This window comes from Engystomops pustulosus, chromosome 7, assembly GCF_040894005.1.
Source record: "Engystomops pustulosus chromosome 7, aEngPut4.maternal, whole genome shotgun sequence".
NCBI classification, from domain to species: Eukaryota; Metazoa; Chordata; class Amphibia; order Anura; family Leptodactylidae; genus Engystomops; species Engystomops pustulosus.
The window spans coordinates 85163416-85177149 of record NC_092417.1 but is presented as its reverse complement, the minus strand read 5'-3'; the positions used below and the strand labels follow the sequence as shown (position 1 = coordinate 85177149).

Genomic DNA, 13734 nt, shown 5'->3' with positions numbered 1-13734 from the left:
GGATAATTTATTTTGACGTCACGCGGCCTACAAATCGAATAGCGATTTTCCGTATTTTCGGAATTGACTATTTTGGGGATAAATACTGTTTGAAATCAAATTTTACATATTTAGCAACAAACCCCCCTATATAACCAACCCATTTTCAAATCTGCACCCCTCAAACTATCAGAAGCAGATTTTACAAAGATTGTTAACCCCTTGAGATCTTCATAGTAATTGAATCAAAATGGCGGTGAAATTTAGAAATTTCAAATTTATCAAATTTTGTCGGTTATACATTCATTTAGCCCTAAAATTTACACATTTCCAAAAGATAAAAAGAGAAAACTCACCATAAAATTTGTTCTACAATTTCTCCTGAGTGCAGCGACCCCCCACACGTGGCCGTTAATTGTGTTATGGGGGCACAGCGAGGCGCAGAAGGGAAGGAGCACCCTGCAGCTGCCAGGATTTTAGTTTTCTGGTTGCCCCCTTTTGAAGGCTATAAAATTTTCGCTTTTCCGTTATTTGGGCCATGTGACGGCATTTTTTTTGCGGGACGAGATGCTTTTTCCAGTGTTACCATTTTGGGGTTGGTATCACCTATTGTTGAAAATTTTGGAACTTTTTTTGAGGTCATGAGTAGAAAAGCATCAATTCTGTACTGGATTTTTTACTTTTTTTTTTTCCGTGTTCACCGTATTTCCTAATAATCCTGTTATCTTTATTCTATGGGTCGATACGATTACGGGGATACCAGACATGAACATTTTTTCTTATGTTTTACCAAATTTGCCAAATAAAACCCTAATGTGGGGAAAAATCTATCATTTTTGCATCGCCGTCTTCCAAGTGGCATAACATTGTTACGTTTTTGGCTACAGAGCTGGTTGATGGCTTGTTTTTTGCGGGACATGTTGTTCTTTGCAACAATATCATTCTGGAGTACATATGTTTTGTTGATCACTTTTTATTGCATTTTTAGTGGGATATAATAGGTAAAAATCATAATTTTTGGCGGGTTTTTGACGTTTTTTTTTACGGCGTTCATCATATGGGTTCAATAGTTATTTAGTTTTATTCTATGGATTGTTACGGACGCGGTGATACTATATATGTGGGGTTTGTGTTATGATTTAGACTTTTTTGAGCGTTATATGTCTCTTTATATGTTTTGGGGCTTATGGGCATTTTTAGTGATTTATAAAGTAATTTTTTATTGAAAAACATTATTTTGTACATTTTTTACATGATCCACCATGGGATATGAACAAGCAATCATCTGATTGCTTGTTCTTGATAATACTCTGCAATACTAATGTATTGCAGGGTATTATCAGTGCCAGCCTATGCAGATGCATAGGCTGACACTTTGCCTTTAAGATGACGTCACAGACGCCATCTTAAAGGTAAACCCTCCAGGCTTCTCTGGGGTCCCGATCGGACCCCAGAGGAGCCAAAACAGCGATCGCCCCCCCCCCCCGAAAACGGTGCGGGGGGGGGGCGATCGTGGGGTAAAGACCCCCAGAAGGCATATTAAAAGCCGCGGTCGCGTTGACCGCGGCATTTAACGGGTTAAACACCCGCGATCGGAGCCCACTCCGACCGCGGGTGTTAGCCGGGGATGTCAGCGGTAGATTACCGCTGAAATCCCGCGGCTAGCGATGCCGGTTCGGCTGCTATACAGCGCTGAACCGGCATCGTCTCTGCGCCGTAGCTGTACTGCGCTGAGCGCTAATCGCGGGACTCAGCGCAGTACAGCTACGGCGCAGAGCGCTAAGGGTGAAGACACACATGGCGTTTTTGGGCCGTTTTTACTAAGTGCGTTTTCAGATCGTTAAAAACGCATGCGTTAAAAAACGCATCCGTTTTTTAAAAACGCATGCGTTTTTTGAAAACGCGTGCGTTTTTGTCCGTTTTTCATTGCGCAATTTCGGAAAAACGGACAAAAACGCATGCGTTTTCAAAAACGCATGCGTTTTTAAAAAACGGATGCGTTTTTAACGCATGCGTTTTTAACGATCTGAAAACGCACTTAGTAAAAACGGCCCAAAAACGCCATGTGTGTCTTCACCCTAAGGTGTTAAAGTGTCCAGTGGTGTGATTCTTACTTTATCATGACAGATTGATCTCCAGCCCTGTCCTCATCAACACCCACACCTGTGTTAATGGAGCAATCACTGAAACAATGTTAGCTGCTCCTTTTAAGGCAGGCCGGCAATGAAGTTGAAATGTGTTTTGGGGGAAAAAGTTAATTTTGTAGGCAAATATTGACTTTGCAATTAATTGCTGTTAAGCTGATCACTCTTTATAACTTTCTGAAGTATATGCAAATGGCCATAATAAAACCTGATGCAGTAGACTTTGTAAAAATTAACATTTGTATCATTCTCAACTTATGGCCATGACTGTATAGCAGAGCATCTAACCATAATAACAAAATTGCTCCCACATGCAAAACAAAGATACAAAAGGGGTTGTCCTTCTCCTCTTGGATCGAAATACCTGGCTTTTTCAGATGTGGTAGATGAGGTTCATGTAAAAATACAAGATTCCCTAGGAGAACAACGATGGTGCAATCAATAACGAACAAATTCCAATTGGAACTCAAAGAAACATTAACCTGTCACTCTGTAATATATCATTGAATGTTTATGTAATAAGTAATATGTAGGTAGGACATGTAGACTCCTTTAAGACAAGAATCATGGAACATATACGAAACATAGAAAACCGATTTGAAAAACACTGTTTGTCTGAACACTTTAAAAAAACACCATAAAAAAGACATTTAAATTCCTTGCTATTAAAAAAAAATCAAAAAAAGATTGGAGCGGAGGAAATTATATTGTGAAAATGTCAAGGGAGGAATCTAAAACAATACAGGTGGTCCCCTACTTAAGAACACTCGACTTACATACGACCCATAGTTACAAACGGACCTCTGGATATTGGTAATTTATTGTACTTCAGTCCTAGGCTACAATAAACAGTTAGAACAGTTATCAAATGTGTCTGTAATGAAGCTTTAGTGTTAATATCGATTCTTATGACAACCCAACATTTTTAAAATCCAATTGTCACAGAGACCAAAAAAGCTCTGGCTGGGATTACAATGATAAAATATACAGTTCCGACTTGCATACAAATTCAACTTAAGAACAAACCTACCGACCCTATCTTGTATGTAACCCGGGGACTGCCTGTATATGATTTTCAGACTTTGATCCCAAGAGGTCTGAATGCGGACCTATCTTCCAATGCACACTCTTTTGATCATTTAATTGATAATTGTGTACAGGCAGTCCCCGGGTTACATACAAGATAGGGACTGTAGGTTTGTTCTTAAGTTGAATTTGTATGTAAGTCGAAACTGTATATTTTATCATTGTAGTTCCCGACAATTTTTTTTTTTGCCCCAGTGACAATTGGAGTTTCAAATTTTTTTGCTGTAATAGGACCAAGAATTATCAATAAAGCTTCATTGCAGACAATTTTAAGATGATTATTGCAGTCTGGGACTATTTTAAAGCATCCAGAGAGCTTCACCAGAGTTCACAGTGGGCAGAGGGGTCTGTCTGTAACTATGGGTTGTCTGTAAGTCGGGTGTCCTTAAGTAGGGGACCGCCTGTATTTGGATTCTGTATTGGAACTGTATAGTAGTTTATTATTAGAATCTGTATTTTATTGGAATTTATGGAATATTAATTAAGCGAAGTGAATCTTTGTTTTTACTTGGTATACTAGTAAGTTTTATTAAAAATAAAAAATATCACAATTCAATACCTTAGAATATAGTACTAGATACAGATCAAGCCGAGGTAATCAACAGATCAAAAAAGAAAACCATAATCAAAGTTAAAGTATGGAGCCACTGTGAAGCACAGAAAATGTAAAAATATGAATACACCTTTGCTATGATCCAAAGAATCTTAACGCCCAGGTACCCCCCCATTGGTGTGCACTGATTAAAGTTGTGTGTGCTGGCCCTTTAAATATCAGCAGCTGATGCAGGCCTTAGGACCTAGAAGCCAACAGCATGGAGCAGGATGTTGCGAGGTGACCATAGAATGCTGTTGAGTATGGGGAACAGCAACATGTTGGTAGGGGGCACAGACTGCTGCCGTTATATACATTAAACATGCCCTGTTTCTCTTGATGTTATTAATTTGGTATGGAGACCAATGGTAGATCAACCAAGGAGGCGCTGTAGCAGGTAGCTACACAACGTCACCAACGTCCCATTATTATTGTGCCTTTCCTGCTTCACTGCACTCAATATTCTGGAGATATATATATATATATATACCACTTCATGTTACATGGAGCATAGAGCGGCTCTAATCACTCCCCCATTTCCTGCTACCTGCAGATCTATTAATACTGCAGCATTCTAGTAAATGAAACACTACATCTGTCGTATATGCTGCCTGCTATTTAAAGCTACAAGAAATATGGGGTCTGTTCTATTTTATTTTCTTAAGCTGGAAGTTGAATAGTGAGCAGTGTGGAGATAATAAATAGGACATGGGATAGAGCGCTTCAGCTTATTAATTGATGCTGGCTTTCTGCTGACACTTGCTCGGCGCAGTCCCAGGTAAACGGAGAACATTGCTACTGCTGTCATTTGTATTAATGGAGCAGCTGTACCTATGAAAGCAAAACTGAATAAAGTAATGGGTGCTCTCCTCTGGGGCTGGCAGAATTATTACTCTTCCTGGTGTCAATGGAATCGCACACAGATCCCATTCATGTCTCCAATATTATTGCAACTATGAAAGCGAGATTTGTTGCAAATGAACCCCACAAACTTGTCAATGTGAAATCGTTTAAAGGGGTGGTCTGTGATCTGTCTTCAAGAAAAAATACAAATCCTTTTACCTGAAAGAATTCATCCTGTGTGGTCATTGTTCTACAGAAATCTACGTGTTCCATATATATAGGATTTATTGACATGGTATGTGTCTGCAGCACAATTTCAACAAATGTCAACTTTGATGCCATATCCTACAGGAACTATAACCATAAATTCTAAGGCTGGATTTTTATGGTCGGACCACAGTGCAGGGAAACCATGCATTATAGCAATATATGATGGAGGGATTTCCTTCTTCTCTTCTAAACAACAGGTCCAAACTGTCATCATGAAGGGATTGTGTTATATAGCACTATGATGCTCAGCTTCCCATCCTCTGCACTGTGGTCAGTCTGTGAAATCGGGCCAGCACACAGTGTGGTTTGTTTTTTGTTTTTTCCTCTTTTGGGTTTGGCATACCTGCAGTTGCCTTTTGATAGTACCCTAAGCTTCCTAGACTTTTAAACAGTACATATGCATACACAGAGAGTGATGTACTTGTTCATATGATTTGAGTAAGGATGTGGCTAGTTATTGGTTGCCCGGTCTCCTATTATTGCTTTGATGCTTATTTGACAGGTATGTGAGATTATCTGCTCTTGTGACAGTAGAGATGGACATTCCCGCCACCACTAGCACCCACAGCACATTGCTGAAAGTGAGTTGTATCTGCAAGACGTTCTCCTCAGCAAACAGAAGCTTCCGAGCAGAATATTAATCTTCTTCAGTCCACTCAGAACCTACATAACACACATTATTATTATCCTCATCACTATTCCAGCAGCGCCAGGGGATTATTTATTAAAATTAAAACCCAATGTTGACACATTAATGATTTATCGTCTTATAACTGGTGGCTTCCGCAGCCCTGTATACAGGATGAATTCCTCATCGCTGCCGCCACCACACACTTACCATTCTGATTGGATATGGTTGTGTATGGAATTTTTAAGCATCTTGTTTAGACACTACTCTTTGAGCTATCCCTTTCGTATCACCTTACGTGACAGATTTGCCACTGAGGAGTCTGTAAAGTTTGATCATGACATTTATTATCGCAAGTAAGAACATGGATGTCATACTATCAGTTGTGCGCTCGGTGCCCAAATAGGGTACCAACCCCATAATATATATTATTATCGTTTCTGACTTACCATATATACTCAAGTATAAGCCGAACATTTTTTTGGGTTGGAAAAACTAGGCTTATACTACATATTTTAATATGGACAACATAAACTTCACCACCCAAACCCTACTTACATTACAACCGTTAGTGGTTTTTTACTAGTAGTAAATTGAGTAGTAAATTTTATAGTATTTATAACACAATTGGCACTCTGTGGATTATTTGATTCTATTCTTATTGATGCTCTATGGCCATTTTGTATTGACACAGAATAGTATTGTTACTTTCCACCGTATGTTGAAATTTTGTATGCATTAAGAATTCATCCTGTGTCTTGATGACTCTTACACAGAGATCTGCTGGACCCATGTACATGACCCCAGTTTTGCTTTGTGACTCCAACTATCAAATGTCAGGCTTACCTCCTTTGTTGCTTTATCCTATATGTACTGTAACTGTAAACTCAAAGGTTGTCTTTTGATGTTACCCAACCTAGTCTCCTAAACAGTACATTCTGAGGGAGTCTTTTGAGTCTGCATATGGTGCTCTTTCTTAATCCAGTTACTTTGCTTCAGTCCTTATGAAGAATGTTGCATTCTTTTAGCTTTCCACACTGCAGCAGGGCATGAGTTAACCGAGGCAATAGCAGCCTTTGCAAAGTTTCGGAGGCTCCGTCTCCTTCAGTTGGAGTCTAAGACCCTGCATTATAAAAGATCCCTAATCACTGAGACTCTTTAATGATAGTGCTACATATGTGCTTCTGTCATCCTTCCATGTGTAGCTGTGTTCTCCGCTTTGTATCTATCACACTTAAGCAACACATCATCTGCACAGCCATCTGTACATGAAATTCTTCAATTTTAGTTACAATTTAAGTCTGTGGTACAACCTGCTTAGTTTACAAAGAAAGATTTATAAGTTTATACAATTGTATTGAGTGTAAACCAATCAGCCACTGAATGTAAAAAAATAGAGATGGATAACTTGTAAATTAAGGAGCTGAAATGAATTATTCTAGAAAGACAGAGAACGTTTCATCATACAATGTTTTTGGCTTACTTATCTACCATCTATTGGATTGCGCCATGTGGATAAATCGCCACCCATGCTGGGGAGGTGTTATTGTACTTGGCACGTTGTTAGGAGATCACGGCTTGCTTGTCAGACAGCTGCATTATAGCCTTCATACAAATTACACACTTGCTAACAGGAGCACTTCATCCTTTACCACATTCATCTCCTGAGACTCTGCAAGAAAGTATCAAGTGGACAGAATGTCACTTCAACCTGACTGTGACATAACCCAACGCCTGGCACTGTTATTCCTGTTACCTAAGGCTGAACATCTAAGCCTTGTTTAAGAGACAACAAAGTACCATGGAGAACATTGGTATAATTAAAAACGTATACAATTTTTCAATATACTTTCTGCATAAATTGCTAACATTTATCAGTGTCTGCTTCATGTCACTACAGGAATCTTCAATTTGTCTCTGGTCATGTGATGTCATGATTGTCTTGTCGTTGTTGCAACTGCAAATTATAGCCGTTATGTAACGTCTTAACCATGGGTTAGGTCACCAGCTGATGGCCCTGGAACCTATTATGCAACAGGGCTGTTTTGGACACACATTTGAAAGCCTCTGGAAGATGGATTGCTCCATGGATGGCATGATATTTGGCTGATGTTCACCTCTTGCATTGATGGCAGATACCCCATAGCTTCCAATTCCATAGCTTCCAAATTGTTCCATTTATCCACTCATAGCACACATCAGCCACAGCAGCCTGCAAAACGTTCACAAATGCTGCAATTTTTTAAAGATTGCCACCTTTGGCGTAATAGCTGATGATGCCTTTTTCATTGTCTGATAAGTTATGCATTTTGACCCTGCCAGCAAATGTTGATATATTTGTAACTTGTAAACATCATTTGACCACTTACATCCTCTTCTATGAAGTGAAATGGACCATGCTGACTACTTTTACCCTTTATCTTATTAACGTGGTCTTTCTCTTACTTGCAGCTCAGTCGGATTGGCTAAAGCCGCTCTTGAAGCAATTGATGGATTCAACCTCTTTGGAAACCAGGTATGTTTTCTTACAGCCAAGGTGGTCAGCAGATTATCTTTGCTGGGGACTTTCATGCTTAGTTATCGTGTATAGCTTATCCTGGCATTTGCTAACAGCATCACATGAGCCAATAAGTTACATCTAGCCACAAAACCCAGAAAATCTGCCCATGACGCGTTCTGTGCTACTGGTGACGTCTAACTTGTCTCCCTTCTTTTCTTCACTTAATTACATTGCCCTTTTCACATGCAACATTAGCATCCGCACATAGGTCTCCCATCCCCTTATATCATATAATTGTCCTAGCAATTAATTTAAAGAATCATTTAGGAAGTCTACAATCTCCCCAACCATTAAACAGTAAAATAACACATCCTAGATCTCAATGAATAAAATATATAATTTGTTTTATATTACATAGTGGTATGTGTTAAGCCATAAAGCATAAAAATGATCAATGAAAATAGGAATTTGGGATGATTCTCCAAAATATACCTCAAGACAAAAAAATAATGCTAAGTAGTGTGTATGTATGACCCCCCCTACGATTTCTGGGCATGCTCTTGATGAGGCAGCATCAGTCAACTACTGGACAGTCTGTGGTAGACACATGGATATTTTTGGCTTTTGGAGGCTGACACTGCTCCTCCTTATTCTTCCTGCACAAAGGAAGAGTTAGCGGTCCTGCTGCTGGATTGTTGCCCTCCTACTGCCCCTTCCACTTCTCCTGGTTTACTGGACTGTTTCCTGGTATCTGCTTTGTGCTGTGGACACTTCTTCTTCAACTAACCTTCTATCCACAGCCCACTTTGCTGTGACATCTTCGATGAGTTGCACCATCTGAACAACTTGTCTGGGTTGTAGATACTGCTTCATTCTACCTCTATGATTGAGCACAATGCAAAAGTGAACAAAACCGAGTAAAAGCAAAATAATTCCTAAAACAACAGGAGAAATGATTCTCAATCCGTGTTCATTCATTAATGGACATCTCAATTTCACAGAAGTGTGATTGACTTGGAGTTACATTGTGTTCATTGTTTTAAGTGTTCCCTTTATTTTTTTGAGCAGTGTAATATGTTGGCAACGTGTTTTGGAGAGATGCACCTGTTTTTCAAAAATTCCTTTATTACGTGTTTCAGAGAAATTTCCATTTAAATCTGTATGCAAATCAGGCAGTTGGTGCTTCCAGGACACTACTATTTCTACCTGGACCACACTCCTCTCTTCCTCAGATAAGCAAGAAATTTGTTGTGTAAGAAGCAAGGGGTAATACTAATGCTTCAGGTGGCGATTACATGTTCTTGGTTCACCAAGATTATAACTTATTGTAATACCTGATATAGGTGGTAGACTCCCTTTAACACTTCCAACTTTTACAATTGTCCAGTATTAATGTGCTTCTTGTGTAGCCCCCCCCCCCCCCCCCCTTCTGTTGGTAAGAGATGGAGTGAGCATTGCCAGCACATAGTAACTTGTGGCTATCTCCCTTCTTTCATCTATGACCTTACATGGAGAGTTAGGTCACTAAAGCACACCAAGGTCTCCTTTATATAAACAACAAATAATATTAATATCTTTCTCCCATAGGATATTATGGCCTGCATAGTCTGGTATACTGACCAGATGAAGTCCAAAAAACATGACATTAGTAGGCAAAGTACATGTTTAGTGTCTACATCGAGAGCATTCCTGGTCTAATCACATTTCCCAACCTGTTTTAACAAATGGTTTACAAGATTTGACACATCATCCAAGGACACGTGTAGTGTTACATTCTGAGCTTTCCTAGTGTACTCAGTAACGGGTTAAAAATAAGAAATGTGATTCCCATCCTGTTTAAGCAAACTTAACAATTGCTACACATCATACAAGGTTACCAAGCATTAGTTTTCATTCTCTATATTAGGCCACAGCTCCACAGAGGAAAATGCCCTAAAACGACATTACAGAATGACAATTTTCACACATTACATGCGCTGCTTGGAGCTTTCTGCCGCAGTATTATTAGCATGTATTTATGAGGTCATATGATGTTATAGATGCTATTTTTACTCTTCAAAATTTACTAAAAACATGCAGCATGTGACCTCTGCCTTAGAAATAACTACCATATATACTCGAGTATAAGCGGACCCGAGTGTAAGCCAAGACCCCTCATTTTAACACAATAAACTGGAAAAGCCTATTCACTTGAGTATAAGCCAAGGGTGGCAAATGCATTGGTCACAGCCCCCCAGTATATAGCTTGCCAACCCCTGTAGTATATAGCCTCCCTGCCCCTGTAGTATATAGCCTGCCTACTCCTGTAGTATATGGCCTGCCTACCCCTGTAGTATATAGCCTGCCTGCCCCTGCCCCCAATATAATGCCGGGGCCGCAATGGATAGAAAAGGACCTGTCGGGGAGAGGGGAGGGGGTGTCGGAAGGCGAGTAGTATAAGCCGAGTTAGTTTTTTTCAGCACATATTTTGTGCTGAAAAATGTGTCTTATACAGGCGGTCCCCTACTTAAGAACACCCGACTTACATACGACCCCTAGTTACAAACGGACCACTGGATATTGGTAATTTACTGTACTTTAGTCCTAGGCTACAATAAACAGCTGTAATAGTTATCAAAGGTGTCTGTAATGAAGCTTTATTGTTAATCCTGATTCTTATGACACCCCAACATTTTTAAAATCCAATTGTCACAGAGTCCAAAAAAGTTCTGGCTGGGATTACAATGATAAAATACACAGTTCCGATTTACATACAAATTCAACTTAAGAACAAACCTACAGACCCTATCTTGTATGTAACCCGGGGACTGCCTGTACTCAAGTACAGTAGTTGTATTTGGGGAATAAGTGAGGTGGTGTAGACTGTAACGACCACATCCTGTGTATACACGCATATATTATATCTGCTTATATGTATTTGTGCTAAGAATTACATTGGATCTGCGGGAAGGTCACACAGCCGCCTCTGCTACAAGCTGCTTACTGGTAGATCTGGGATAAGCATGATTTAGTGATGGTGGGATGAAGGCATTAGGTGTATAAAGTGTAATCTATAGAAGACTTACACACTCTGTTCAATCTGCTTTTTAACTCTTTGCTGACAATCTGTCCACACCAGTAAGGGGCTACTCCCTGGCAATGTAATAATCAGGGTAAAAAATTGTAGAATTGTGGAATACAGTGTTTTCAGCTCCTTCCAACATTGCGTCTGTTGGAGTAAGTATTTTTATTTTATTTTAATTGAAACCCCACACACGCCGCCTGTAATCTCCACACTGTACAGAGCGGAGCAGACAGACAGGACTTGTCTGCCCCGCTCTGCATATCAATGGCATCTATATCTTCTTAACACAGATGCCATGGATATGTGTACAGCAGGACCACCTGGACGACCATTGGCGTGGCGCATGGGCTATTGCCCACTTTGCTTGTGGGTTTTGCTGGCCCAGCTTATTCTATATGATCTTTAAATGTGATATAAATCTTGGCGGTCCAAGTTGTTATCTGAATGCTAGAGCTAGTTATTCTAAGGCACGGTGTGTTTTGTGCAGCAGCCGTCTGCAGCATGTTACAGTAACTGTGACAACAAACTTTACCAAAATCCACAGCATTAGCTGGTGCTTTACTGCTAATGAAGAAAATGTCAGACATTGGGCAGGCACCATATATGGTGAACCGCTGTGTACCTGGGCAGCACCATCACCTAAGCTTGTGGCTTTAATTTGTTGCCTACTATATATTTTTATCGTTTATATAGTTGGACTGATGCATATAATGATAATCCAGCACAGTAAATCTGTAAATGTAGTCTTGTCTGATTTGCATCTTCTTACTCTGTGATGGGCAGGAACTTTCACACGAACAATTCACATTAACATGTTTAATTTATTATTTTGTCAGCAGACATGAATGGAATCTATTGTATTGATCCCAGCAATGATTGGAGGCCACTACAGTCAGATGTTTCCTAATTGACTTCTGTACACACCGTACTTTAAATTGATTTTTTTTTCCCATTTCTACAGGGCTGTTCCTGGTCCGTCATATTTGTGGATCTGGATGCACATAACCGCAACAGACAGACGCTCTGCTCCCTGCTGCCCAGAGAGTCACGGTCCCATGTAAGTGCAGGAGATGGAGGTTAATCACTGGACAGGATAGGAAATTAAGATTCACTTCGTTATGTAGATGTCTTTTCCTGGTTAAAGAGGTTTTCCCACTAAATTAAGCTCAGTCATCATGCACTGAAATGTTCTTCAATGTAATAGACACAGTTCCTCTAGATATCTACATGTTGTCAATAGATGTTAGCTTTTTTACCTAATGTCTCACAACTGGCTGGCTGTTACAGTTGTATCTAGTCTGGACAATCCTCTAAGGCAGTGATGGCAAACCTTTTAGAGACCGAGTGCCCAAACTACAACAAAAACCCGCTTATTTATCGCAAAGTGCCAACACAGAAATTTAATTTGTGATTTATACTCCCTTCTCTGTCACAGTTTTCATTGATACCAGTGCTCTGAGGACACCAATAAAGCAGAAAATAGTCCCAGGTAGAGCTGTCACTTTAAAATAGCTCTGTGCACAGCAAGTCCTGGGCTGTCTGGGACTGCAGGAAGATACCTGGAGTCATCTTTGGTGATGGCCTGAGTGCTCACAGAAAGGGCTCTAAATGCCACCTCTGGCACCAGTGCCATAGGTTCGCCATCACTGCTCTAAGGCCTTTGTTTGGAGGAAAATATTAGGACAAAAGATTTGCAAATGGTGATCTTGGCTAGATTCATTTGTAGTAACCATACAACCAAAAGATTTATTAGGTAACTGAATGAGTAGTAAGCACTAAACCTGAAAGCAATGGGGAAACTATCACAAATTATATTAGTAATTTGCAGATGTTTTAAAATTGGATTATCAATAAAAAAAACCTTGTTAATTTTATGTGATCCAGCAAAGAGCCAAATCTCCCAGAAGGTGATTTGTTTTTCCAGAGATGACTCCCCTCAATAAAGTTCATATATCCTATAGGGAATATCCCTCTAATTTTTTGGCACAATAAAATTTTATGAACCATGATTTTGCTATTCTCAGAACACAGACGCTGCCCTTCTCACCTGCATAAGTTACCCGGCGTTTGCAGTGGACGATGATGCCCTGTTTCATCAGGCAATGGATAAGATTGTTCGAAAGCTGAAAGGAAAATATGGATTTAAGCGTTTTCTAAGAGACGGTTACCGAACGGCCTTGGAAGATGAAAACCGCCGGTACTACAAACCTGCTGAGATCAAGGTATTGAAAGTGTACTGCTACTACCTGTATCTTGCCCCTCTGGTAGGTAGGTTCCTGGACAACAGTGGGCATATTGGAATGACTAGTTATGTCCTATTCATACACTTTAGGAAATTGCACTTGAACTGTGTGGAAAATACCTACTAATTGTAGCAGTCCACAAACCCATTTCCATTAGATCAAGGAAAATAGTTCACTGTTTTGTATTCGTAGTATGTGCTGGAAATCAAAATTAGAGAACTCTTTCCTGAATGTCAAGGTCATTATGTGAATTATGTCATTATATGAATATATCTTAACATGAGTAAAATAGTAGTATTTTATGCTTATTTCATAAATTGTATATATTCTAAAGCACAGAATAAAAATTAGATGACTGTAAAAGAACACTGATTTAAAATTAGAG

General features: G+C 39.6%; 1 protein-coding gene across 3 annotated transcripts in view; it reads left to right on the top strand.

Moving 5' to 3' along the window:
- PHKB (phosphorylase kinase regulatory subunit beta) overlaps positions 1–13734 on the top strand; it is a 154442-nt gene that overhangs the window by 79340 nt on the left and 61368 nt on the right. For all 3 annotated transcript variants that reach the window (XM_072117169.1, XM_072117167.1, XM_072117168.1), the window contains 3 exons: positions 7994–8057; positions 12068–12163; positions 13131–13328. In XM_072117169.1, the coding sequence (XP_071973270.1) occupies positions 7994–8057; positions 12068–12163; positions 13131–13328 (358 nt within the window). The remainder of the gene's footprint in view (positions 1–7993; positions 8058–12067; positions 12164–13130; positions 13329–13734) is intronic.